This window comes from Myxine glutinosa, chromosome 1 (genome assembly GCF_964187855.1).
Source record: "Myxine glutinosa chromosome 1, kmMyxGlut1.1, whole genome shotgun sequence".
In the NCBI taxonomy this organism is placed as follows: domain Eukaryota; kingdom Metazoa; phylum Chordata; class Myxini; order Myxiniformes; family Myxinidae; genus Myxine; species Myxine glutinosa.
Window position 1 is genome coordinate 51,776,325 of NC_136261.1, and position 27,291 is coordinate 51,803,615.

Consider the following 27,291-nt stretch of genomic DNA (forward strand, 5'->3'; position numbering starts at 1 on the left):
AGATTGAGGAGGGTCGGCGGCCGCTCACCTCGAGCCTTGCCGTTTACACGAACAGGACCCGCATCCTTCCAGCTGTGGACCACCTGGACCATCCTCTCCTTCCAGCCAATCATTCCTGCCTTCATTTCCCCATTCGTGTGAGTTTGCTTGTCGTCCATTTTGTGTGTCTTGTCCTGGGGTATTAATTAAGACTGTAGGTAAGCTAGCGTTGCACTGTGTCTCCTTGATTTCTTCTGTTTTTATTTTATTATTCTTCCTCCTCCTTGGTTTCTTTTGGTTGTAAATAGTAGTAATAAATTATAGTCGTATTTCAAACCCTTTTGGCCTTCTTCTTCTTCACATCCGTCGTCTTTGTCTTTTCCCCATTGAATACCTGTGGCACGATTTGGCCAATGTTTGAGAATCGGGTCTAGTCATTGTTAACGGTTCGGGCCGCGGCTGCCATCCGCTCAGCAAATTACCATCTTATCCGCGGTCGCGAACGAAGCTGCTCACTGGCCTTTCCGGAGGTCGCGGTGCAGCTTCAGGGACCACGTCGGTCAGTAACAAAGGGGACTAATCCCCCCTCAAAGGGGAACCATAGGCCAACGTTGGGTTCCGTAACAATTGGTGTCTGGGAGTGAGATACGGACCTGAAGCGCTTAGCGAGCTCAAATTACGAGTGGGCCGAAATTTTGTTTTATAAAATCCGAAATTTGAAAATCGTGCCATGGATGGTCAAGATGATCGGATGCCGGTGGGGGAATTATAAGAGGGGTTAGGGGTAACCCAGGACCACAGGGAGGAAATGGAGGAGGAGAACAATGGTGAAGTGGTTGAGGAGGTATCAGGTGCGCAAAATGGCGCCCTCGTGCACGTGGTTGTAGCAGCCGAGCCCGAGATGCCGGGGTACATGCGATTTTTTATGGACCAAATAATGGCCAAATTCGACACCCAAAAGGACGAAGCGAGGGCTGATAGTGAGCGATTGAGGAGCCAAATGAGGGACGAAGCGAGGGGTACTAGTGAGCATTTGAGAGACTGGTTAAGTAATATGGGAAATCAAATAGGGGAATTGAGGAATGATATGGGAAGACAAATCAGGGGTCTCGATGGAAAAATCGGGGGGCTAGAAGCCAAATTTGGGGGTTTAGACAATAAATTTGAGGGTTTAGACAACAAATTTGGGGGTTTAGACAATAAATTTGAGGGGTTAGACAACGGGATAAAAGAGGTAAAGAATGGGTTAACGGGGCTAGAAGATAAGATGGAAGGCAAATTGCGGGAGATAGGGGAGCAATCCGCCCGGGAAATCAAACGGATGGGGAACCAGATAGAGGAGGTGAAAATTGGGTTATAAGGTAAACTGGATGCTCAGAGGGATGAATTAGAACAAATGAGGGCAGCATCTACTAAAGAAATGGAGGAGATAGGGGAGGAAATAAGACGAGGTGTAAGCGAGGAGGTCTCGGGGGTACGCGAGGAGGTAAAGCGAGGTGAGAAGCGTATGGAGAAAGAGGTGAGAAATGGGACGGCCAAGTTACAAGGTGGCATAGAGGAGTTGACGCAGGAGGTGGAACAGCTGACGGTGGGACAAAAAGAACTGGTGGAGCAGGTGAAAAAGAACACTGCGGTACTAGGAGGGTTGAAAGCGACACAAAAAGAAATCAAAAATGACTTAATAGCGACGAAGAGGGAATGTCAGATGGTACGTGAGGGACTGACGAGGTTGGACGAGGTGACAGAGGCAATGAAGACAAAGGACCGGGAGGTGAGGACGCACATATAAACGGTCAAGGTGGCATTAGAGGACGAAATTGAGGAGACGCACCGGGAAATAAAAGAGGTGAAGCAGAAATTAGAGGAAGTGGAAGAGGGGGTGAGTGAAATTAAGAAGAGACGGAGGGAAACTAAGAGGGAGATAAAGGAGGAGGTGATGGAATATGTACAAGGTCGGTGCTCAAATCGTGATGGTGTGCTCACTAACCAAATAAAGAGTTTGCAAGTGGCGAAGGAGGTGCGGAGACGAGGTGCCGAGGTGAGTGGCGATACACACGGAAATGTATATGGTGTGAGGGGAGGTTCAGTCGGCTTGGGTGTTGGTTTGGACCCGGGTGTTCATGAGAGGCCGCTGGTAAAGTGTGCGACAGGTGCAGAGTGTGAAGGAGGAGGTGTGCGAGAATGTCCAACTATGGGGTGTGTAAGAAAAAAGTGCACGCCGAGGAGTGAGTGTGCTGTCGAGAGTGAGTTGGTCGTAGCGCGTGTGCGAGGGGGCACATGGGAGCACGTAGTGGGGAGTGTTACAGAGGATGTAACGAGAGAGTGCACACCTGTGGTGAGTGTTACAGAGGGTGTAACGGGAGAGTGTGCGCAAGAGGATGCGCGAGAAAGGTGTGTAACGGACGGTGCATGAGTACAGAGTGCGCTGTCAAGAGTGAGGGTGAATGCGCGACCGAGGGTGGTGGTGAAAGCAGTGAGAGGGACACGGAGCGTGAGTTGGTTGTGGCAGGTGAGAGAGGATGTACACCTGGAATGGAAGGATGCACACCTGGAATGGTAGAGCGCGTATGGGAATGCACACTGGAGTTGGTAGTGAGGCACGTGGTTGGGTGTGCAAGTGAGAGCACACCTGTGGTTGCCACAGAGGAGGTGACCAAGGAGAAGCGCGAAGAGGTGTGTTGGTGAGGTGTGCGAACAACGAGTGTGTGCAAAGGTGTGTGGTGGTAAGGTATGTGACCAAGTCTGTGAGCGGAATGAGTGTACCTGGGTGTGTAAGAGAAGGTGCAATGACAAATAGCATGGAGACAGCTGGATGTGTGAACAAGGAACGGGCTGTGGGGTGCGAGCATGCAAGTGGAGCATCGACGCTAACCGGGTTAGCGGTTAGACCGACTTATAGCCGAAGCGGGCCCTCGGTTCGTGCCGGGGTTTGCGTGCAGCGGGGACCCGCGGGGATCGTGACCGCGGCGGTTTCGAAAGAACCGCCGTGCGGGATCCACGCCGGGCCGCGCTCTGAACGGCCGCGTCCGTGCTCCACTAAGCGGAGCGGGCGGTCCGGTAGGGAGGGTCGTCACGGCAACCCTTTGTGGTTGAGGCGTTCCGGCAGGGCGAAATCGGGCCATTGGACGGCTCCGTGCCAAGATGGTGCGTGGTGGGATCTCGGCCCGGGTAAGCCCCCTTCCCTGCACCGAGTGCCGGACGCATCCAACCGCCGGCACCAAACAACCCGCATTCATTGCTCGGCTTTGCGAAGCCAAGCTTTGGAAATGAATTGGCACACCGAGAGGCTCAAGTGAGTAGACGTGTGATGAGGATAGTGTTTTGGACCCGAAATTAAAAAGCAAAATTTGATGATTGGCAAAGGATTGGCAGATTGATGATTGGTAATGGTAGAGTGATTGGCAGATGATTGGCAAATTTTTAATTGGCTGGAATTTGGTGAGCAAAATTTATAGTGAGAAATACCCGATGTGGTGGGATGGCAACTCTGCCATCCCTCACAACGTGGGCAAAGGAGCAATAGGTTTATGGGGTTTATGGCAGTGGAAACTAGCCCGGGAGGGTTAGGATATAGTGTGTAGGGACCTAGAGATTGACAATAGGTAACGGTAAGGTTAGGTAGTGACCATGATACCTGTAGTGGGGACGCAGGTAGATTAGTTTGGATGATATTGACGTGGTATGTGCTTAGTTTAAAGGGAAGACGGGGAGCACCAAGTTAGCAGGGCACCAGGTAGTACAGATGATGCCGTGTGAGTGTTGGAGGTGTACTCAGGAGTGTATTGTGAGAAGGTAATTGTGAATTGTATTGAGCATGGAAGTGTATGGAGCAGTGAGTAAGGAACAAGTGAGATTGCACAGGTGTGCAACTGAACAGGTGTATGGAGCAGTGTATGAGTGAGTGATGGTGATGTGAGTTGTGTTGACCAAATGGTCCAGGGAGGAAGGAGGGTGCAGGTGGCACCAGGTGATTGCACAGGTGTGCAACTACAGAGGTATGGAGTATGGGTGTGTGGAATACATGGAGTGTGGAATATATGGAGTATGGAATGGATGGTCGTGGAGTGAGTATGGGGGAAACTGTGGAGTGGAGTGGATGGTGCGAAGGTGTGGATGGGGGAAAGGAGGATGGACCCCCATCACGAACACCCGGGGAGGGTAGTGTAAGTGTTAGGTAGAGGGTATAGGTAAATTGTGGTTGGATATTGGCATCTGTGGTGTGTGGTGGAAGAATTGAGTTTGGATGGGTGCATTAGTGACGTGGAAATGGCTGGGCATGTGGCCTGTTAGTATGTGTAGTTGGTTGAGCACTCCACCACTGTGAGGATGTCGGCCAGGTGAGGCCGCAGGTGGGCTCTGGGAGCCGGTAGAGTTGTTGTGGATGGGGCCCGAGGATCCGGAGGACGGACCCGGGTAGCCCAGTGCCAGAGGGCACCAAGGGGTGACAGAGCCAGGAGGGGCCTTCCCCAATTAGATAGGTTAGGTGAGGAGCAGGTAAGCTCGGGGGCAACTACAGTGGTGGAGGTGTGCAGGTGGGTAGACCTGCTGGGAGAGACACACGCCCCAGTCCTGAAATTGTGCAAGGGCACAGGGAGTTGAATCGGGGGAGTGAGACCCCAAATTGAGGAAGCACCACAGTTTGGTCAATGGGGATTTGGTTCTTAAAACCGCATAGAGAGCAAGATGGCCAATGGTTTGGCAGGGAAAGACCCCGGGTAGTGTAAAGTGTATTAAAGTCATTTAGAAGGTAGTTAGGATTAAGAATCTCCTTGCACCATCTACATCCACTCACCTGAGGTGACAGGACTCCATACCATGCCATGTTTTTATTATTTTATTGTGCAAATGTTTGGAATGTGAGACGCATCATGACGTGGGTGTGACATTGTGCTTGTGTTGCATCTCTCCCTCCTTATGAGGATTGATGATGAATTGGTGATGGCAAATTTTGAAGTAGTGCGAGTGAAGACGAATTTGGTATAGGGGAAATGTGGGGAAGACGTGACAGTAGTGACGAATTTGTAAATGTGTAAATTGTTGTAAATATGGGGTAAGGGCAAGGGTTGTGTAGGTCACATGTGGGGGGGCGTACGGTAGGGACGAGCTTTCTCACTTCGCTCTCCGTACGCACCTCGCCTTGCATTGCCTTGTTTGATGTGTACGCTTGTGACCTTACCCCTCGCTCACCTGTCTTTCCCCCCCCCCCCCCCCTTGTCTCCCACACGAGGACTGTGCGCCACTGGGCGCCGAGGGGAGCGTGCGGGAGTCCGCCATCGGGCACCCGAAACTCTCGCAACCACAGCTGTCTGCATCGATGCACCACCTTATGGACCACATGTCTGTGGCTGAGCACCACTGATGGACCCCGTGGGTTGGGGCATGGCCCCTCTGCTGGAACCAGCCATGAAGGCCCGAGATCTTGCTGGCGGACCTTGGTCACAGGGCATCGATGCCACACAGGTGAACCACAATAGTCGGCCCTGTGGGCAATAAATAAATAGAAATGGACACGGTTGTGCACTTTCATTTTATGTCCAAATAGGCCGCCAGTAAGAAAATGACGAAGTTGACAACATCTGGAAGATAACAATAGCCAGCAGAGGGAGCCGAAGAGCAAGACACCACCAAGGGTTTGTTGTTTTTATTTTTTATTGAACTGTGATGACTGTGCACCAAAGGGTGCTTGGTGGTGCTTGATGGTGTTTTGGTGCTTTCTGGTGCGTCGATGCAGGGCAGACTGTCTCCCCCCCAAAAGCACAATCACAGGTCCTGGGTTGCGTTTTGTAAATAAAATAGCGTCAACTGTAAATAATGCTCCCCCATCGTTCATGTTTTAGTTTGAAAACCATTCCGCAATTCGGTTAGATGTGGGCGTGAGTCTGATAGGTCGGGTGCAATGGAGCAGCAGGGCATATTTATTTATGTTTTAAAACTGTCACACTCAGGGTCAGGTTAAATGTAGAGGGAACTACACCTACGTGCCACACTAAAAGTAAAGGTAATAGGCCCGGGACGTGCCGAAGAGGAGGAGGGTGCAGTGTTGTGGAAATGAGAATTGCGTTTTTTATTGTTGTAAGAATATCACCCTCCTTCCTCCAGTTGTGTATAAAGGTCAAAGGGCGTCCCTTAGTTAGGTCATATACAATCGCGTTGGCCAATCATATATTTCCTGCTTGTTGGTAGTTATTTCCTTATTCTGTGTATTAGGTTAAGGCTTTGTCTTCCATTAATTAATACTCCATTGCACCGAATTCAAATAGAGTAGAATCCCTTTCATTCCCATTCCCTTTCATTCCCATTCCTAAAGCCTCGATTGCCAACTGCATTCGCCGCCATTGCCATGTGCTCCGGCTCTGAGAAGAAAGGCGCGTCTCCACCTCGTCAGAGAGGGGAGGAATGAGTCGGCCCCACTCAACCAACCCAGCCAAAGGGGTTTGGCTTGAGAGGGCGGAGGAAGAGCGATCGGGGAGTTTCGCAAAGGTTGAAGGGCGGGGCCTATATAACCCGCAGCGGGACGCTCCCCACAGGAGATGAGTTCTGAGTCCAAGAGAGTTGCGTCAGAGAGTTCAAGCAGATGAGCTGAGTCCACCACAGTTGAGTTGAGCTTTGACAGCAGTTTAGACCCGCTGCTACGAAGCAACGCCGCCGTGCGAACCAGATTGAGGAGGGTCGGCGGCCGCTCACCTCGAGCCTTGCCATTTACACGAACAGGACCCGCATCCTTCCAGCTCTGTGGACCAGCTGGACCATCCTCTCCTTCCAGCCAATCGTTCCTGCCTTCATTTCCCCATTCGTGTGAGTTTGCTTGTCGTCCGTTTTGTGTGTCTTGTCCTGGGGTATTAATTAAGACTGTAGGTAAGCTAGCGTTGCACTGTGTCTCCTTGATTTCTTCTGTTTTTATTTTATTATTCTTCCTCCTCCTTGGTTTCTTTTGGTTGTAAATAGTAGCAATAAATTATAGTCGTATTTCAAACCCTTTTGGCCTTCTTCTTCTTCACATCCGTCGTCTTTGTCTTTTCCCCATTGAATACCTGTGGCACGATTTGGCCAACGTTTGAGAATCGGGTCTAGTCATTGTTAACGGTTCGGGCCGCGGCTGCCATCCGCTCAGCAAATTACCATCTTATCCGCGGTCGCGAACGAAGCTCCTCACCGGCCTTTCCGGAGGTCGCGGTGCAGCTTCAGGGACCACGTCGGTCAGTAACAAATGAGGGGACTAATCCCCCCTCAAAGGGGAACCATAGGCTGACGTTCGGTTCCATAACAATATTTACTGCAGCTGAGGTCAACAGAAGCAAGGTGGGCAATATTACTATGACATCAGTGGTGAAACTGCAAATACCAAATCCACGAATGTCATGGGTGGAAACACTCACATCATTTCCTAATTCTGCTTTGAACTGGATCTCTCTGTATTTTCATTCCAAACAGTATCATTCCAACTCGAAATAATCTATATATATAAAACACAGTTTGTGTGTGTGTAATGTTACCGATAGTCTCCTAAACGGAGAGGCTCACATGCTTGATATTTTGCATAGACATGGCCATTGAGCCTGGGAAGGACTTAGCCTACCTAAAAATATTTGATGAGATCCATATTTTTTATTGATATTTACTTCAGCGCATTTCAGTGAAGAATATTATACACGGAATCTGAGCCGGTGGCAGAGCAGCGCGCTGATTCGCTCAGAGCGATCACGTGATGTTCCAGCCTTGCCGCCATAATCTCACAGTAACTGTTCACACATAATTCAGAGCGAAAAGCGATTGCGTTTTTTCACATTTCAGCGAGGAACATTGCCTTTCATACCACATAGGTTTTTTTTTTCTTTCATCTTTAGATCCATATTTTTAGCCATAACGTAGCGAACGTAGCGTAGCTAGCATAGCGTTAGCATAACGTAGCATAGCATAGCGACCCCTCGCTCAGGATCTTCGTCAGGTTCGCGAGCGAGTTAGCCAAAACGTAAAAGTGAAAATATATCGAATGCTGTTTTGATGCTTTTTACTGCTGTTTTGATGCTTTTACATTGCTGTTTTGATGCTTTTGCATTGCTGTTTTGATGCTTTTTCACTGCTGTTCTGATGCTTCTTCACAGCTGTTCTGATGCTTTTTTGCCGTTTTTTTAAAATATAAAAATCTCATTTCAAAAAAAAAAAAATCCATAAAAATCTCACAATGATGACATATAATTCACAGAAAACGTTGAAGCAACCACATAATATTGCAGTGATGTTTAACTCCGAGTGAAAATAGTTCTAAATTTTAAAATCTTTCATCTGATATTTGTGATTTATTTCAAACAAACTATTTCCCATCTACACGGCCATGTATTCCTATTAACGTTATGTAAAGTACATAAATTGTGTGGATTACATCATTTGTGGATGTGATCAATTGCCAGTAACCATCTATATCCCTCCCCTTCCCCCCTCCCCTTCCCCTTTTCCCCTCCCTTCCCCCTCCACCCTACCCTTCCCCCTTCCCTCCCCCTCCCTTTCCCCCTACCCCTTCCCCCTACCCTCTCCCCCCTCCCCCTCCTCTCCTCCCCTCCACCCCGTTCCCCTCTCCTCCCCTCCACCCCGTTCCCCTCCCCTCCCTTCCCCCTCCCACCTCCCCTCCCCCGCCCGGCAATGCCGGGGCACTTCTGCTAGTACTGTTATGTTTGTGGGGATAGGTAAGCAAATGCTGTAGGAAAGGTAGCACTGTATAATTATTGGCATGGACCATGTGACGCGTCGGAGAAATCTCGATGTACAGTAAGTAAGGAAACTAACTTACGGTTGTTTAATTGTGCATCATGCGAGGGGTTATTCCACGATGCAGTGCTAATTAGTGGTAGAGTTTAAGGATAATTTTCCCAGTGTGTGATCCCCCCCCCCCCCCCCCGTGGATCAATCCCTAACATTTTACAGCATCTGCCGGCCATTTAAAACCATACAAGCCAAGCTAAGCCGGCCCTATGAAAACTCACGGCAAGTAAGCCCGTCCACATGAACACTTACAGCAAAAGGCCACGCCCCCACGGCGGTACGCTCAGGGGGGTGGGGGGGATGGAGAAAGAGCCGGTAGGCCACACCCCCAAGGGACGTGATTGGCCCAGGCCCCATGAGGCAATTTAGAAGGAGCTTCGCAATTGGGTCGGGGTGACGTTACGAGAGCCAAGATGAGAGACGATCCTTTTTGAGGTTGAACAAGCTGGCCATTTTGGTGTATCGGCGGGCGAGAAGGGGCGGCGGGCGAGATGGGGCGGCGGGCGAGAAGGGGCGGCGGGGCGAGAAGGGGCGGCGGGCGAGAAGGGGCGGCGGGGGCGAGAAGGGGCGGCGGGCGAGAAGGGGCGGCGGGCGAGAAGGGGCGGCGGGCGAGAAGGGGGCGGCGGGCGAGAAGGGGCGGCGGGCGAGAAGGGGCGGCGCGCGAGAAGCGGGCGGCGGGCGAGAAGGGGCGGCGGGCGAGAAGGGGCGGCGGGCGAGAAGGGGCGGCGGGCGAGAAGGGGCGGCGGGCGAGAAGGGGCGGCGGGCGAGAAGGGGCGGCGGGCGAGAAGGGGCGGCGGGCGAGAAGGGGCGGCGGGCGAGAAGGGGCGGCGGGCGAGAAGGGGCGGGGGGCGAGAAGGGGCGGGGGGCGTGAAGGGGCGGGGGGCGAGAAGGGGCGGGGGGGCGAGAAGGGGCGGGAGGGCGAGAAGGGGTGGGAGGCGAGAGGGGGTGGGAGAGAGAAGGGAGCGGAGGTGAGAAGGGAGCTGAGGTGAGAAGGGAGCGGAGGTGAGAAGGGAGAGGAGGGGAGAAGGGCGTAGGGGAGAAGGGGGAGGAGATGAAAAGGTGGGGGGAGTGGAAAAGGTGGGGGGAGTGGAAAAGGTGGGGGGAGTGGAAAAGGTGGGGGGAGAGGAAAAGGTGGGGGGAGTGGAAAAGGTGGGGGGAGAGGAAAAGGTGGGGGAATGGAAAAGGTAGGTGAGGGGAAAAAGGGAAGGATAAACCTCGTAAAAAAGTAACAAACTTCATGTCACCTCATAAAATTGACAAACTTAATTTAATCGGATGGAGTGATCATGGGGAGAAATCATCAGTCAAGCTAAGCAATACCAGTGTACACCCTTAATCGATACCCCCTATATAAACATAATTTTCCGACCCAACATCAAATGAGGCCTTTGCTGTATGAGAAAGAAAATATCTTTAATAACAAAACAATATACAATTTTAACTAAAGTTTGGTATTTTCATGACAGACAAACTCGTGAGTGCACAAACTGCCGAGCAGGTCGTAACTGCACACGTGATTATAATTGTTGTGATTGGTACTACGTACTGCGTTGTGAGGTCTGGGGGCGTGGTCTGAGTGCTTAATGGCGGCTCGTCATGATGGCCGTGTGCTCTGTAGTAAGTTCAGGAATCTCCTTTAATCAAGTGGTTTATTAAAGACGATACCAAGCTCTCACAGAGCACACGGCCATCATGACAAGCCGCCATTAACCACTCAGACCACGCCCCCAGACCTCACTACACAGATTCGATTGGTACGTACGTAGTACCAATCACAACAATAATGAGCAATGTTCAACATGAACACGAGGTGTCATTATTAGTATTACACCGTTTACCGCTCATAATGAGGAACAACTCAAGTAGAATGGTACCTGACAGGTATTCACGATGCATTTTGCTTTTTGGTAAATAAACATTGACATTGTCGCGTCATCGCGTGGACGGAAACAACATGATAACGGAATGATAACAATTGTTAGTAATTACAATGTTGGAGTTTATCACCAAGGAGAGTTGAACGGTCACTAACCTCGACCGGACCACAAGCATTGAACATACCTGCAGCTGTCGTACCTCTGTGATACTGTATATTGAAGCTAGCCAATGAGCTTGAACCTGGGTTTCAACGAATGGGAGTGGGCGTTCCGAGAGAGTGGAAGTGACGTCATGACCGCGACCGGAACACGTCATATATAATAATTGCTGTTTATCTATTTGTTTGTGAGCAGGCTATCTCAAACAGTTGTGCACGGATTCGTATGAAACTTGGTGGGCAGGTGGGGAAGAATTGATTAGATTTTGGTGAATATCCGGATGCTATAATTTCTAAGTGATTCTTCACAATTGAGAGATGGTGCCAAAAAGGAGATATGGCATGACATCCCGCCGGCAGGAGTAACCTTCTCGGCCCACTTCCGGTGTGCAATGTGCTGCTGCACGAAATCGGAAATGCAATTTATAATTTTTTGAAACTTAAACCGTTCACATGAACCGCAAAGCGAACGCCAGGCTTCTTCAGAGTAATTGAAGAATGGTCTATTATGCACAAAAATGATCTGTGAAGGGGCCAAGAATGCACTTTGTGCAGAGGACAACGCGAGAGCGTCAGCGCACACCTCTGCCAGGCTGAAGAGTTTGACCGCCAACCCCAAAATCGAATCAGTTCATCTTTACATCATTATACGTAATTGTACCAAATTTTGTCAGAATCCCATCACTGGTTCACAAGTTATCGCGGTAACAGGATTTTTACCAAACATGACCTTTGACCTCGTGACCCCCAAATCTAATCAGTTCATCTTTACCTCATTATACATACCTGCACCACGTTTGACGAAGATCCCTTCAGCCGTTCTCAAGGTATCGCGGTAATGAAAACCCATCACGGACGGACACGGGACAACCTGAAGACTTCATCGACGGAGGCATAAAAATTGAGATGTTTAATTTGGCGACACGCCGAGATGAGCAAAAGTGATTAAGACTCGATCCGTCTTTAATCATTAAATTAAATAACATCATGTAATTAAGGTCCATTGCTGCTCAGTCACTCCCCATTACCCTCTCCACTCTTCTTTCGTATGCTCGGTGTGGCTGCAGGTTCACACCACTTTTCTGCAGGGGGGTGGAGGTGTGCTGCTGATGCAGTGCCCCATTAGTCAGACCAGGAATTTAGCATTTGTTCAGGGTTCCGGCGATAGCTCGCCTGCTCTTCATGAAGGAGACCTTGGGATCTTTATCGTCCACCGACTAAAGCCGGCAGACTGGACAGCCAGTTTAACGTCCATTGAGTGGTGATTTTACAAACGACCATTGTACCTGGGCTCTGATAGGTGATTTTACAAAAGACAATCACATTTTCATTTCTGTACAACAAAGTAATGATTTTAATATTGATCAAGCTTATCTGTTGGTCTTCTCATCCGAGCAGCCTGGGTCGTGGTTTTGCTCTCTCTCTGGAAATCTCTCACAACAAAATTAAATTTTCCGTTATGCAACAACTGATCTCATTTCATTTTGCTCTTCAATGCCAATGCACAACTTTTGCCAAAACATAGTCGACCGATGTGAGATATTTACTCAGGTTGGAGAGCAAACTTAAAGTATCAAACTAGACGAGATAGAATGAGATGAAGTATCCGTTGGACAACAAAGACACAGAGGATCTCTGGGTGTCTTAATCACTTTATAATCACAGTGAGCACGTCCTGCCCAGCTTCTTCAAGAACCGAGACGACATCTCTGACATTATGAGCAACGAGTTTACGACATTCGAGAAAACTTCACTTTCCAAATTCCACACTGAAATCGCGTCCCGTGTTCTCTGCATGGAGCCTTGCTGCCTCGGCACGCAGCTCTCTTGCCCGGACCTTGCCACCAAGACCACGTTGAGAGAGCAGATGAGCGGCAACCATGCAGGATGGAGAATGGCCCATTTTACAGGCGTTTTCTGCCAAAGCAGTGGCTCGGGTGTCATCCCTGGGTGGATTAAAATGCATTCATTCAAATGGGATCGATAGCTGTAACACTATAACCAACAAAACAAAACTCAATTTTCAATTCAATAAATTGATATAGTTCTGCTGTACTCTTGATCAAATGGTACCTCCTAGCTTTTTAGTCAATTCCTTTGTGCCAAGGATGTATTTCACAATGCAGCTGCATTTGATGGCTGGTAGGATGACCTGGAGGTACACTAACTTGCCTCTAAACTGTCCAGCCTGGGTTTGAACCCCGACCGAGCGAGAAACTTTCATCCCGCTGTTTCGCAACCAGAATGTTTCAGTGTTTTTGCCGTCCCTCGGATGGAAGTTAAACTGAGTGTCCCATCTGCCGGCATTACTGGATGGACATCAAAGATCCCAAGGTGTACTTCGCAAAGAGTAGGTGAGCTAGCACCAGCACACTGAACAAATTCCAAATTCTGTCCCTAACCAACACGGCGCACTGCATCAACAGTACAGCCACGCTCCAGCAATGATGCAAACGAGCAGCCACAGGCTGTGCACAACACTGGAACGGCACTCGGAAGAGTGCTTACCTCCGTCAGACTGAACAGTTCACGTTTTGTATGCCACTGATATACCAGATCTGGATCCAGACCTGAAGCAAAATCAAATCACCTCACCAATGCATCCACCTCGTTTTGTCATAATCCATCCAAAACTTTTTTAAATATTGTGCCATATATTGTTTTTGGCCCGATCACTCAATGGCGAAAAATCACAAAAAATGTAATCTTGTATCCAGATTTGTATCTTCACCGAAATAATATGACCCGACTGCAAAGCCGCAATGAGCCGGTGAAGCCAAAGCCTCTTGTCACTATTTTACCCATCACTATGGTATCAGTAGGTTAGGTAGTTGGTAGTAGGTAGGTGTAGTAGGTACCGTACCTAGTTCAAAATGACACCATTTGCATTCTGGATGATTAAAATTTATAAAATTTACTTCTTGATTAATTCGGTGAATTCCGTCAACTTCGGATATTTCCGGCCGGGGAAAAACTATCCCCTACGGCCGCGAGATTTCTAAAAAATAATTCTTCGTCAATTTTAGAATATTTGACGCCGTTTTCAGCCTCCGAAATGCGGTAATAAGCTTTTTTGAAATATTTTTTCAAATGCTCGAATCTCATTGGTTCCGGTGTTTGGTGAAGATTTTCGTTGAAGATAACCAGGGCCCATGCGGGCCCGGGGAACAAGGTTGGTCTTTAAGTATTTTAATTACAAATTAGAGGTGCATAAGATTGTGAATCAAAAAAAGACGGGTGAAACAAACTCTTACTGAACTTTATCGCAATTTCTTATGCATACTTCCGCATCCGCAAGATGGCGACCTCCATGGAGCGATTTGGTGCGTCAAAGCTTCGAAATTCTCAAAGGATCCAGCAAAATCTGGCTTTTCAACATAATACGTACGCGTTCATTCACAACACCGGCTTCGCCAGCTATAATCAATTCGTCCTTACCATACACCCAATCTGTCCACCAGGTTTCGTCCGAATTCATACATAATTTTTGTGCTATATATCGTGCTATATATCGAGAAATCGTGCTATATATCGTTTTTGGCCTTATCTCTCAATGGTGAAGAATCACTTAAAAAAGAAATTAATAAAATTCTCATATCCATATTCAGATCTGCACCAAAATCTAATCAGTTCGTCCTTGTCACACACTCAATCTAGCCATCAAGTTTTGTCCGAATCCATCCATACATTTTTCTGAGATATTGTATATATTGTTTTTGGTGTCATCTCTCAATGGTGAGGAATCACTTAAAAACTAGAGCAATGAGACTGTCACCAATATGCCTACGCATAGTCCCTGCCCGCGACAATGGGTAGATGCCCTCATTCACTGCCCTAAAAATAACGTTTGATTTAAACCCCTTCAGCAGTTCTCAAGTATCACATTTTTACCAGACAAGACAGGTTTCACATCGATCGGTGAATCTGTTTCGGATAAGAGATTTATTTAAACTAGGGCATGCCCGTACGTGGGTGCAATGCCCGTACGTGGGTACGTGGGTACGTGGGTGCGAGTACGGTGACAATCCCCCCCCCCCCTCTATTTACATGAAATGGTTTGGTCCATGAAATGTTTTGGTCCATTCGCAACGCCAAAGCGAACGGCGAACGCTTTACATGAAATGGTTTGGTCCATGAAATGTTCCCATTCGCAACGCCAAAGCGAACGGCGAACGGCTTGCGAGTACAGTGACAATCCCCCCCCTCTATTTACATGAAATGGTTTTAATTAGTTTTAAAACATAGTTTAACGCCAACATAGCGGCAACATAGTTTGCCAACGTGAAATAAATGAATACGCTCTCAAAAGTGCCGTCCGAGGCAGAGTCTGTTCGCCACGTTCGGCACACGTGATAGCTCGCTGCTCTCTGATTGGTTGAATCGTTTTTTGGACATAGCTCGGTAACTACTTGTCCGATTAATATGAAACCTTGAAAAGGCACATCCTCGGGTCCCCAGCAATATACCTGGCAAGTTTAAAGTATATCGGACCCGTGGTTGTCGAGAAACAGCGGTCACAGACATACAAACAAACAAACATACAGAGATTGCTGGAATTATAGATAGATATCGGCTTTCAAGCTAATATGGCTGCCAAACGACGTGACATGTGACATCAAAAATGTACACTCTGCATATTATGTATGTGTAGGGGATCATGTTTGTGAAGTTTCGTGTTGATAGGACAAGGTTCGTTTTTCTATCCAAGATGGCTTCCGGACCACGTGACCTACGACGTCATTATTTTCAAACTATATGCAGCAATGGTGTTTGATGACATTTGTAAAGTTTCGCATCAATAGGTTAAGGTTTCAGAGATACGATTATTTAATATTTTCCTTCAATCCAATATGGCTGCCACACCATGTGACCGATGACGTTTTCGTGATAAACTTTTAATCGCCATGCTTAGTCGATGAAGCATGTAAAGTTTTCAGTCGAACACTTTGGTGGTTTGTTGGAAGATGTTTTTAAAAAATTCTTAGATTAAATCCAATATGGCTGCCAAACCATGTGACCTATCATGTCATAAATTTACTATTTCAATATAAATGGTTCATTGATGTGCATGCAATTTCAGATTTTTAGGATAAAGCATTCAATGAAAACATTTATGGCTGGTATACCACTTCGCCAAAGATGTCATAATTATCTTGCTTTTGTTCCCCATTCGGAGTACTTGACAATGTGTCATGTTTCAAATTTTTCCATTCAGCGGTTTCCGAGAAATATTTTTTTAATCGTTTAATCCAAGATGGCTACCATACCACGTGACCTATGACATCACTATTATCACAAAAACATTCGGCATGAGTGTCTCTTCTACCCATAAACTTTCGTCTCAATCGGACATTTGGTTGCTGAGAAAGACGAGGTTTAACCCGTACATACGGACAGACGGACAGACAACCCCCTTAGTGGACAGAAGCATAAAAAAATTTAAATTCTCGTTTCCACATTCAGATCTTCACCAAAATCGAATCAGTTCGTCCTTGTCACACACTCAACCTACCCATCAAGTTTTGTCCAAATCCGTCCACAACTTGATATATCGTGTCCACAGACAAACAGCGAGGAGTGGAAACATAACCTACTTCCACCTTTGGTGCAGCAGGTAAGAAGGACCATCATGAAAAAGTACAACTATTATATCAATTTTTTCACCGTCATTCAGTTCGTGCTCATTCTCACCTGGGCTCGTGTATATTGAGGGAGATGGCGAGATGCATGCAGCTGGGCGCAACACCTGCGTCGCAAGCTTTGGCAAAAAAACGCCGAGAGAGGTCATGGTTGGGCCGGCCATCAGGTTGCCTCACACCTTGCGCAGCCAATAAGCCCAGATTATGGCAACAGTCAGGCCCAACATCAATGGAGGACTTCTCACAAGGGCCAAGGAACAGAGAGTAGGCCATAGCTGGGTCTTCAGGCACTCCACCTGCAGAATTCAAGTCATAAATACCATAAAGGGAATGAGGCCTTCAATCGTGTTGCTATGGTTGCCTTATGCTTTCTCCCATATCCACCCATGCTCCCATCGACGAGCTTTAAACCCTTCCACCCCCCCAAAACCCCCATTCTCCCTTTTCCTGCTCCACCTTGATCCTCTGTCAATCTGTAAGCATGCTGCCCTCTGCCCATTAGGCCCTGCAATCCACGAGGTGAGTTTTTGTGCAAGACCAAGATATTGTTTAAATAAACAAACCTCTTCCTACAAGGTGGTATGCCCCAAGCTTCGCACAACTTTCATAATGTCCGTGCTGCTGGCAGTTCCAGGTGAGGACACGTGCTGCCCCAACGAAGTCCTTCCTCACTGCTTGGAGGAAGTCAGCCAAGCGCTGGCAACCTGCAAGGTATCAGCCAGGTGGAAGGAGCAGTGAGTCTGCCAGGTGTAAGGAGCAGGGCGTCTGCCAGGTGAAAGGAGCAGGGCGTCTGCCGGGTGAAAGGAGCAGGGCGTCTGCCGGGTGAAAGGAGCAGGGCGTCTGCCGGGTGAAAGGAGCAGGGCGTCTGCCGGGTGAAAGGAGCAGGGCGTCTGCCGGGTGAAAGGAGCAGGGCGTCTGCCGGGTGCAAGGAGCAGGGCGTCTGCCGGGTGCAAGGAGCAGGGCGTCTGCCGGGTGCAAGGAGCAGGGCGTCTGCCGGGTGCAAGGAGCAGGGCGTCTGCCGGGTGCAAGGAGCAGGGCGTCTGCCGGGTGAAAGGAGCAGGGCGTCTGCCGGGTGAAAGGAGCAGGGCGTCTGCCGGGTGAAAGGAGCAGGGCGTCTGCCGGGTGAAAGGAGCAGGGCGTCTCCCGGGTGCAAGGAGGAGGGCGTCTCCCGGGTGCAAGGAGCAGGGCGTCTCCCGGGTGCAAGGAGCAGTTCGGCTGTCGGGTGTAAGCACTTCAGCTGTCGGGTGTAAGCAGCAGTTCAGTGGTCGGGTGAAAGCAGCAGTTCAGCGGTCGGGTGAAAGCAGCAGTTCAGCGGTCGGGTGAAAGCAGCAGTTCAGCGGTCGGGTGAAAGCAGCAGTTCAGCGGTCGGGTGAAAGCAGCAGTTCAACTGTCTGGTGTAAGCAGCAGTTCAACTGTCTGGTGTAAGCAGCAGTTCAACTGTCTGGTGTAAGCAGCAGTTCAACTGTCTGGTGTAAGCAGCAGTTCAACTGTCTGGTGTAAGCAGCAGGGCAGCTGTCTGGTGTAAGCAGCAGGGCAGCTGTCTGGTGTAAGCAGCAGGGCAGCTGCCGGGTGTAAGCAGCAGGGCAGCTGCCGGGTGTACGCAGCAGGGCAGCTGCCGGGTGTACGCAGCAGGGCAGCTGTCGGGTGTACGCAGCAGGGCAGCTGTCGGGTGTACGCAGCAGGGCAGCTGTCGGGTGTACGCAGCAGGGCAGCTGTCGGGTGTACGCAGCAGGGCAGCTGCCGGGTGTACGCAGCAGGGCAGCTGTCGGGTGTACGCAGCAGGGCAGCTGTCGGGTGTACGCAGCAGGGCAGCTGTCGGGTGTAAGCAGCAGTGCAGCTGTCGGGTGTAAGCAGCAGTGCAGCTGTCGGGTGTAAGCAGCAGTGCAGCTGTCGGGTGTAAGCAGCAGTGCAGCTGTCGGGTGTAAGCAGCAGTGCAGCTGTCGGGTGTAAGCAGCAGTGCAGCTGTCGGGTGTAAGCAGCAGTGCAGCTGCCGGGTGTAAGCAGCAGTGCAGCTGCCGGGTGTAAGCAGCAGTGCAGCTGCCGGGTGTAAGGAACAGCGCAGCTGCCGGGTGTAAGGAACAGCGCAGCTGCCGGGTGTGAGCAGCAGCGCAGCTGTCGGGTGTGAGCAGCAGCGCAGCTGTCGGGTGTGAGCAGCAGCGCAGCTGTCGGGTGTGAGCAGCAGCGCAGCTGTCGGGTGTGAGCAGCAGCGCAGCTGTCGTCTGTGAGCAGCTGCGCAGCTGTCGGGTGTAAGCAGCAGCGCAGCTGTCGGGTGGAAGCAGCAGCGCATCTGTCGGGTGGAAGCAGCAACGCAGCTGTCGGGTGGAAGCAGCAGCGCAGCTGTCGGGTGGAAGCAGCAGCGCAGCTGTCGGGTGGAAGCAGCAGCGCAGCTGTCGGGTGTAAGCAGCAGCGCAGCTGTCGGGTGTAAGCAGCAGCGCAGCTTCCCGGTGTAAGGAGCCGTGCTGGCTGCCCGGTGTAAGGAGCCGTGCTGGCTGCCGGGTGTAAGGAGCAGTCCGGCTGCCGGGTGTAAGCAGCAGGGCGGCTGCCGGGTGTAAGCAGCAGTGCGGCTGTCGGGTGTAAGCAGCAGTGCGGCTGTCGGGTGTAAGCAGCAGTGCGGCTGTCGGGTGTAAGCAGCAGGGCGGCTGCCGGGTGTAAGCAGCAGGGCGGCTGCCGGGTGTAAGCAGCAGGGCGGCTGTCGGGTGTAAGCAGCAGTGCGGCTGTCGGGTGTAAGCAGCAGTGCGGCTGTCGGGTGTAAGCAGCAGTGCGGCTGTCGGGTGTAAGCAGCAGTGCGGCTGTCGGGTGTAAGCTTCAGTGCGGCTGTCGGGTGTAAGCAGCAGTGCGGCTGTCGGGTGTAAGCAGCAGTGCGGCTGTCGGGTGTAAGCAGCAGTGCGGCTGTCGGGTGGAAGCAGCAGTGCGGCTGTCGGGTGGAAGCAGCAGTGCGGCTGTCGGGTGGAAGCAGCAGTGCGGCTGTCGGGTGGAAGCAGCAGTGCGGCTGTCGGGTGGAAGCAGCAGTGCGGCTGTCGGGTGGAAGCAGCAGTGCGGCTGTCGGGTGGAAGCAGCAGTGCGGCTGTCGGGTGGAAGCAGCAGTGCGGCTGTCGGGTGGAAGCAGCAGTGCGGCTGTCGGGTGGAAGCAGCAGTGCGGCTGTCGGGTGGAAGCAGCAGTGCGGCTGTCGGGTGTAAGCAGCAGTGCGGCTGCCTGGTGTAAGCAGCAGTGCAGCTGCCCGGTGTAAGCAGCCGTGCTGACTGCCCGGTGTAAGGAGCCGTGCTGACTGCCCGGTGTAAGGAGCCGTGCTGACTGCCCAGTGTAAGGATCCGTGCTGACTGCCAGGTGTAAGGAGCATGGTGACTGCCAGGTGTAAGGAGCATGGTGAACGCTAGGTGTAAGGAGCATGGTGAACGCCAGGTGTAAGGAGCATGGTGAACGCCAGCTGTAAGGAGCATGGTGAACGCCAGGTGTAAGGAGCATGGTGAACGCCAGGTGTAAGGAGCATGGTGAACGCCAGGTTTAGGGAGGAGATTGACTGTCAGGTGTAAGGAACACATTGACTGTCAGGTGTAAGGAGCACATTGACTGTCAGGTGTAAGGAGCAGGGAAACTGCCAGGTGTAAGGAACAGGCAGACTGCCAGGTGTAAGGAACAGGCAGACTGCCAGGTGTAAGGAGCAGACAGACTGCCAGGTGTAAGGAGCAGGCAGACTGCCAGGTGTAAGGAGCAGGCAGACTGCCAGGTGTAAGGAGCAGGCAGACTGCCAGGTGTAAGGAGCAGGCAAACTGCCCGCTGTAAGGAGCAGGCAGACTGCCAGGTGTAAGGATCAGCCAGACTGCCAGGTGTAAGGATCAGCCAGACTGCCAGGTGTAAGGAGCAGGCAGACCGCCAGGTGTAAGGAGCAGGCAGACCGCCAGGTGCAAGGAGCAGGCTGGTTGGAAGGTGTAAGGAGCAGGCCTGCTGCCAGGTGTAAGGAGCAGTCCGGCTGCCAGGTGTAAGGAGCAGGGTCGACTGCCAGGTGTAAGGAGCAGGGTCGACTGCCATGTGTAAGGAGCAGGGTCGGCTGCCAGGTGTAAGGAGCAGGGTCGACTGCCAGGTGTAAGGAGCAGGGTCGACTGCCAGGTGTAAGGAGCAGGGTGACTGCCAGGTGTAAGGAGCATGGTGCCTGCCAGGTGTAAGGGGCATGGTGACTGCCAGGTGTAAGGAGCATGGTGACTGCCAGGTGTAAGGAGCATGGTGACTGCCAGGTGTAAGGAGCATGGTGACTGCCAGGTGTAAGGAGCATGGTGCCTGCCAGGTGTAAGGAGCATGGTGCCTGCCAGGTGTAAGGAGCATGGTGACTGCCAGGTGTAAGGAGCATGGTGACTGCCAGGTGTAAGGAGCATGGTGACTGCCAGGTGTAAGGAGCATGGTGACTGCCAGGTGTAAGGAGCATGGTGACTGCCAGGTGTAAGGAGCATGGTGACTGCCAGGTGCAAGGAGCATGGTGACTGCCAGGTGCAAGGAGCATGCTGACTGCCAGGTGCAAGGAGCATGGTGACTGCCAGGTGCAAGGAGCATGGTGACTGCCAGGTGCAAGGAGCATGGTGACTGCCAGGTGCAAGGAGCATGGTGACTGCCATGTGCAGGGAGCAGGGCAACTGCCATGTGCAGGGAGCAGGGCAACTGCCAGATGTCGGGAGCAGGCCGACCCAGGTGTAAGGAGCAGGCCGACTGCCAGGTGTAATGAGCAGGCCGACTGCCAGGTGTATTGAGCAGGCCGACTGCCAGGTGTATTGAGCAGGCCGACTGCCAGGTGTAATGAGCAGGCCGACTGCCAGGTGTAATGAGCAGGCCGACTGCCAGGTGTCATGAGCAGGCCGACTGCCAGGTGTGAGGAGCAGGCCGACTGCCAGGTGTGAGGAGCAGGCCGACTGCCAGGTGTGAGGAGCAGGCCGACTGCCAGGTGTGAGGAGCAGGCCGACTGCCAGGTGTGAGGAGCAGGCCGACTGCCAGGTGTGAGGAGCAGGCCGACTGCCAGGTGTGAGGAGCAGGCCGACTGCCAGGTGTGAGGAGCAGGCCGACTGCCAGGTGTGAGGAGCAGGCCGACTGCCAGGTGTGAGGAGCAGGCCGACTGCCAGGTGTGAGGAGCAGGCCGACTGCCAGGTGTGAGGAGCAGGCCGACTGCCAGGTGTGAGGAGCAGGCCGACTGCCAGGTGTGAGGAGCAGGCCGACTGCCAGGTGTGAGGAGCAGGCCGACTGCCAGGTGTGAGGAGCAGGCCGACTGCCAGGTGTGAGGAGCAGGCCGACTGCCAGGTGTGAGGAGCAGGCCGACTGCCAGGTGTGAGGAGCAGGCCGACTGCCAGGTGTGAGGAGCAGGCCGACTGCCAGGTGTGAGGAGCAGGCCGACTGCCAGGTGTGAGGAGCAGGCCGACTGCCAGGTGTTAGGAGCAGGCCGACTGCCAGGTGTGAGGAGCAGGCCGACTGCCAGGTGTGAGGAGCAGGCCGACTGCCAGGTGTGAGGAGCAGGCCGACTGCCAGGTGTGAGGAGCAGGCCGACTGCCAGTGTGAGGAGCAGGCCGACTGCCAGGTGTGAGGAGCAGGCCGACTGCCAGGTGTGAGGAGCAGGCCGACTGCCAGGTGTGAGGAGCAGGCAGACTGTCAGGTGTGAGGAGCAGGCCGACTCAGGTGCGAAGAGCATCCCGACTGTCAGGTGCGAAGAGCATGCCGACTGCCAGGTGCAAGGAGCAGGGCAACTGCCAGGTGCAAGGAGCAGGGCAACTGCCAGGTGCAAGGAGCAGGGCAACCGCCAAGTGCAAGAAGAAAGCGAAGCTAACTGCCAGGTGTAAGGAGCAAGCTAAGATAACTGCCAGGTGCAAGGAGCAAGCTAAGATAACTGCCAGGTATAAGGAGCAGGGTGTCAGCCAGGTGTAAGGGGCAGGGTATCAACCAGGTGTAAGGAGCAGAGTATCAGCCAGGTGTAAGGAGCAGGGTATCCGTCCGGTGTAAGGAGCAGGGTATCAGTCAGGTGTAAGGAGCAGGGTATCAGTCAGGTGTAAGGAGCAGGGTATCAACCAGGTGTAAGGAGCAGGGTATCAACCAGGTGTAAGGAGCAGGGTATCAGCCAGGTGTAAGGAGCAGGGTATCAGCCAGGTGTAAGGAGCAGGGTATCAGCCAGGTGTAAGGAGCAGGGTATCAGCCAGGTGTAAGGAGCAGGGTATCAGCCAGGTGTGAGGAGCAGGGTATCAGCCAGGTGTGAGGAGCAGGGTATCAGCCAGGTGTGAGGAGCAGGGTATCAGCCAGGTGTGAGGAGCAGGGTATCAGCCAGGTGTGAGGAGCAGGGTATCAGCCAGGTGTGAGGAGCAGGGTATCAGCCAGGTGTGCGGAGCAGGGTATCAGCCAGGTGTGAGGAGCAGGGTATCAGCCAGGTGTGAGGAGCAGGGTATCAGCCAGGTGTGAGGAGCAGGGTATCAGCCAGGTGTGAGGAGCAGGGTATCAGCCAGGTGTGAGGAAAAGGGTATCAGCCAGGTTTGAGGAAAAGGGTATCAGCCAGGTTTGAGGAGTAGGGTATCAGCCAGGTTTGAGGAGCAGGGTATCAGCCAGGTTTGAGGAGCAGGGTATCAGCCAGGTTTGAGGAGCAGGGTATCAGCCAGGTTTGAGGAGCAGGGTATCAGCCAGGTGTAAGGAGCAGGGTATCCGCCAGGTGTAAGGAGCAGGGTATCAGCCAGGTTTGAGGAGCAAGGTATCTGCAGGGCTTGAGGAGCAGGGTGTGTATCAGCCAGGTTTGAGGAGCAGTGTATAAGCCAGATGTAAGGACTCATCAGTGAGGCTCTGGGAGCCAGCCGTGAGGAGGTCAATCGTTAAATGGAGACATTCCGTGTGAATCTGTAGGCAAGCAGTCACTTCACCAGTTACAAACCGAAGTAGCGAAACTTTGACGAGACGTCACACGGGTTTAGCCTACAAACAAAGAGCGAGCTCACATCGCACGTGGAGCCCCGCAGGTTCGGAGAGCAGAGGTGGGGGATGAGTCATGGCACTTCAATGCCAAGTACAGTTCGCGCATTACCTGCGGCGTCGTTTTCTTTGTGACATTGAAAAGAATACTCCGTGTGAACATTGGCCAGGTATTCACGAACCTCCTCCTCAGTCGACAATGTCGTCAGTCCAGCCATTCCACCTGCATCTACTTATTTATTTTTATACGCTACCTATCTCAAAGTTTACGCCTTGAGACGAGAAAGCGCATCAAAGTAGCGTGGAAGGCGATACAGTAAATAAATGCACATACACCGCCTTGTAATTGTACCGCCGGATACACCGTTGAAAAGGACTTGCACTTCCTGGTAACCGGGAAAGAAGAATAACAATAAAAAAAACTGAGCATTAAAAAAACAAAATATGAAGATTTTTATACATTGCAAAAAAAAAAGAACAAATCACGCAGCAGAATATATTTTTGTGCAGTGTTTCAAAAAAAAAAAACCAGCATAAACTTCTCAAGTCGCCCAATGACGTGCCCAATGTGGATGAAGGTGGAAACGCCTCTTCGACAACATCGGCGGGTAAAAGCGACGTCTATTTTCTAATGTCAGCCTCATGGCGTAGAAGCGCTGGGACAATGACAGCATCGCGTTGGGGCATCGTCATCTCGGCAACGTCACGGAGAATATGGGAGGATGTGTGAGGAGAAAGCTGAGACATGGAGGACGTTCTCCAAGGGGAGATGGGAGGAGGTGCAAGCTGAGAAGGCGGGGTGAAGGGGAAATGGGAGGGGCGACGGGAAATGGGAGGAGCGAAGGGGAAATGGGAGAGGCGACGCGTAGATGGGAGGGGCGAAGGGGAAATGGGAGGGGCGACGCGAACATGGGAGGGGCGAAGTGGAAATGGGAGGGGCGACGCGAAGATGATAGGGGCGGGGTGAGGATATTAATGAATACAACGTTGAATTCTAATTCTAATAGCTTGAAAGGATTCCACAAAAAGTACGCAAAACTACATTCTTTTGTAAAATAATATGACCGGGATAGGCGTGGCTATGACGGTCAATCATTTTGATGGGGGCGGGGCCGCTATACATTTACCTCAGTGTTGGCGATATGTGTGGTAATGTGGAATCAAATAATCTCAGCAGAAACATCATGCCTTGGGAAATGCCTTGTTTTTCATCGTTACAGTTATGAAAATAAAATAATAGCGAGGTTCCAGTGTTACACACGGGACACGTGATCACGAACCTTCCAGCCACGGGTCAAGGCAAAAGCGAACCACGTGATCAATAACAATCTCGAGTCACGGACTCACGGTTTCTCTCCGGCAGATTCGCTACGTCAGCACATCACTGATGCCGTCATGTCGGACATCTTGAACAAGGAATCCACTCGAATTGAATCGACAATAAATGGATGAGATTGTGTGCGTGTCATAATTTTTGACGTCTATTAATTAACTAGTGGGGTCACCCGAGGGAATCCCACGGGCATGGACGTGTGTGACATTTCGACATATTGAGTTAGATGCTGCACCTGCACATTCAGTTTCACAAAATGGTTACTGGCAATTTATCAGATGCACAAATGATGTCATCTTGAAGGAGCTATGCTCCAACGCGAGTCGGAAGGATTGACGCGACCAAAGACGGATATTCGTCCGAGTTGCTTTATTGCACGTATCAAACTCGGGTACTCTGACAAGCCCGTTTATCGGGCAGCAATATATATACACATTATGCCGGAGCGTTTGCCCGGGAAAAGCGAGACCGGGCATGCCCGGGCGTCAAGGGCGAGTCCTGGAAAGGCGAGAGCGGGCATGCCCGGGCGTCCTGGGCGAGCCCTGGAAAGGCGAGAGCGGGCATGCCCGGGCGTCCTGGGCGAGCCCTGGAAAGGCGAGAGTGGGCATGCCCGGGCGTCCTGGGCGAGCCCTGGAAAGGCGAGAGCGGGCATGCCCGGGCGTCCTGGGCGAGCCCTGGAAAGGCGAGAGCGGGCATGCCCGGGTGTCCTGGGCGAGCCCTGGAAAGACGAGTCTGGGCATGCCCAGGAGGCTCGGGCGAGCCCGGGAACAGCGAGTCCGGGCATGCCCGGGAGAGGCGCGCCTGGGCATGTCCGGGCGGCCTGGACGAGCCCGGCATGGTGATTGCTCCCTGGCCACGTCCTTGGTAGGTGCAAGGCGATTGTGTACACCCAGCGGTAACCGCTACACACGCCCCTCCAGAATCGACTTGCACCGGCAGGGTCAATTTAAGGGGGGTCCTGATGACCCGGCCGAAGGGACCCCTGGAGGGTCGTGGGGGGCGGGGGGTCCGATGTGGTGGTGGGTGGTCGAGCGGGGGGAACTGTGGACGGGGGGCAGCCTCGCCGCGGAGGAAGGGCCAACCGTGGTGGTTGGTCGACGTCCACGTGCGCCGGCTTGAGGCGGTCCACTGAAATCCGGTCCGACCGGCCGCCGAAGTCGATGACGAATGACTTGTCGTCCCATCGCAGGACCCGGAAGGGCCCGTCGTACGGCGGCCGGAGTGGCCCCCAGTGTGCGTCATGACGCACAAAGACGTACTCCGCTGTGCGAAGCGCTGGGGGGACGTAGGACTGGGGGCCACCGTGGCGGGACGTTGGCACGAGGGCAAATCGTCGGGCGGCCTCCTGGATATCCGAGCGTTGGCGAGCTGCGGACCAGGGACTGGTAGCGTCGGGCACGAACTCGCCTGGGACGTGGAGCGGCTGGCCGTAGATGAGCTCGGCGGTGGATGCATGGAGGTCCTCCTTTTGGGGCCGTACGGAGGCCCAAAAGGACCCACGGCAGCCGGTCGGCCCAACCGTCGTCCTGAAGGCCGGCCATGAGCGCGGCCTTCATGGAGCGGTGAAAACGCTCGCACAACCCATTGGCTTGGGGGTGGTAGGCCGTGGTATGGTGGAGCTGGACTCACAGCTTGTGGGCGACCACGCCCCACAGCTCGGAGGTGAACTGCGGACCGCGGTCCGAAGAGATGTCTGCCGGTGCACCAAAATGGGCGACCCAGGTGGCGATGAAAGCCTGTGCCACGTCGGCGGTGGTGGTGGAAATGAGGGGAATGGCCTCCGGCCACCTGGTGGTCCTGTCCACCATGGTGAGCAGGTGTGTGAAACCCCGCGAAGGGGGAAGGGGGCCAACCAGGTCCACGTTGACGTGGTCGAAACGCCGTTCAGACATGGTGAAAGGTGCCAGCGGGGCCTGGGTGTGGCGGTGGTCCTTGGCCCGCTGGCAGGCCGTGCAGGCGTTGGCCCAGTCGCGGACGTCCCGTCGAAGGCCGTGCCAGACGAAACGCGCCGACACCAGCTTCTGAGAAGCTTTCCGGCCCGGGTGAGAAAGGCCGTGGATGGAGGCGAAATATGCGGCGCTGCCAGGTAACGGGCACGATGGGGCGAGGCTGGCCTTGGGAGATGTCGCAGAGCAGGACAGTGTCCTCAAATGGGATGTCGGCCAGGCGGAGGCCCGTGTCCGCCGCCCGGAGGGCCTGCACCGCGGTGACGGTGGTTTGGTCGGCCGCCATGAGCACGAAGTCCATGCCGAGGTGGACCGCGTTCGCGCTGGCCCGAGAAAGACAGTCGGCCACGGCGTTGTCTTTGCCGGCGACATGCCGGATGTCCGTGGTAAATTCCGACACGGCGGAGAGGTGGCGCTGCTGGCGGGCCGACCACGGCTCCGTGACTTTGGCCATTGCGTAAACCAATGGCTTGTGGTCGACGAAAGCCGTGAACGGGCGGCCCTCCAGGAGGTGGCAGAAATGGCGAACGGCCAGGAATAGACCGAGGAGCTCGCGGTCAAACGTGCTGTATTTTAACTCGTTCGGCCGGAGTTGCCGGCTGAAAAAAGCGAGTGGCTGCCAAACCCCGTTCACCCATTGTTCATGAACGGCGCCCACTGCGTAGTTGGAGGCGTCCGTAGTG

The 27,291-nt window shown here is 52.7% G+C and overlaps 2 protein-coding genes across 10 annotated transcripts in view; both read right to left on the bottom strand.

The window, feature by feature from the left end:
• The window catches only part of LOC137423766 (uncharacterized), a 209,306-nt gene extending 197,043 nt beyond the window's left edge, over window positions 1-12,263 (bottom strand). The window contains exon 1 of one of the 7 annotated variants that reach the window (XM_078771582.1): window positions 10,813-12,263. In XM_078771582.1, the coding sequence (XP_078627708.1) occupies window positions 10,813-10,929 (117 nt within the window). In that variant the 5' untranslated portion in view covers window positions 10,930-12,263. Of the gene's footprint in view, window positions 1-10,282; window positions 10,306-10,768 lie in introns of those variants that run through there. The other 6 variants (XM_078771578.1, XM_078771602.1, XM_078771613.1 and 3 more) reach the window with 6 other exon arrangements.
• A 144-nt stretch (window positions 12,264-12,407) lies between these two features.
• LOC137423985 (cytochrome c oxidase assembly factor 7) lies at window positions 12,408-23,708 on the bottom strand. Of its 3 annotated transcripts, none has more exons than XM_078771620.1 (4): window positions 23,442-23,708; window positions 16,974-17,114; window positions 16,463-16,706; window positions 12,408-12,717 (listed from the first exon to the last, which is right to left on the bottom strand). In XM_078771620.1, exons 1-4 carry the CDS (start codon window positions 23,545-23,547, stop codon window positions 12,522-12,524), a joined length of 687 nt encoding a protein of 228 aa, XP_078627746.1. In that variant the 5' UTR covers window positions 23,548-23,708; the 3' UTR covers window positions 12,408-12,521. The 3 variants fall into 3 exon arrangements, with proteins under 3 accessions (XP_078627746.1, XP_078627749.1, XP_078627751.1); XM_078771623.1 differs by having other exon boundaries at window positions 23,356-23,545; XM_078771625.1 differs by lacking the exon at window positions 16,974-17,114 and having other exon boundaries at window positions 23,442-23,701.
• Window positions 23,709-27,291: the final 3,583 nt, after the last annotated feature.

What these genes read in the sequence shown, in the direction of transcription:
- LOC137423985 (XM_078771620.1), bottom strand. Translation starts at nt 23,547, where the DNA reads ATGGCTGGACTGACGACATTGTCGACTGAGGAGGAGGTTCGTGAATAC. An exon ending in ATACCACCTTGTAGGAAGAG is followed by an intron (nt 16,707 to 16,973) that starts GTTTGTTTATTT and finishes TGAATTCTGCAG; the next exon opens with GTGGAGTGCCTGAAGACCCA. An exon ending in CTCAATATACACGAGCCCAG is followed by an intron (nt 12,718 to 16,462) that starts GTGAGAATGAGC and finishes TAATCCACCCAG; the next exon opens with GGATGACACCCGAGCCACTG.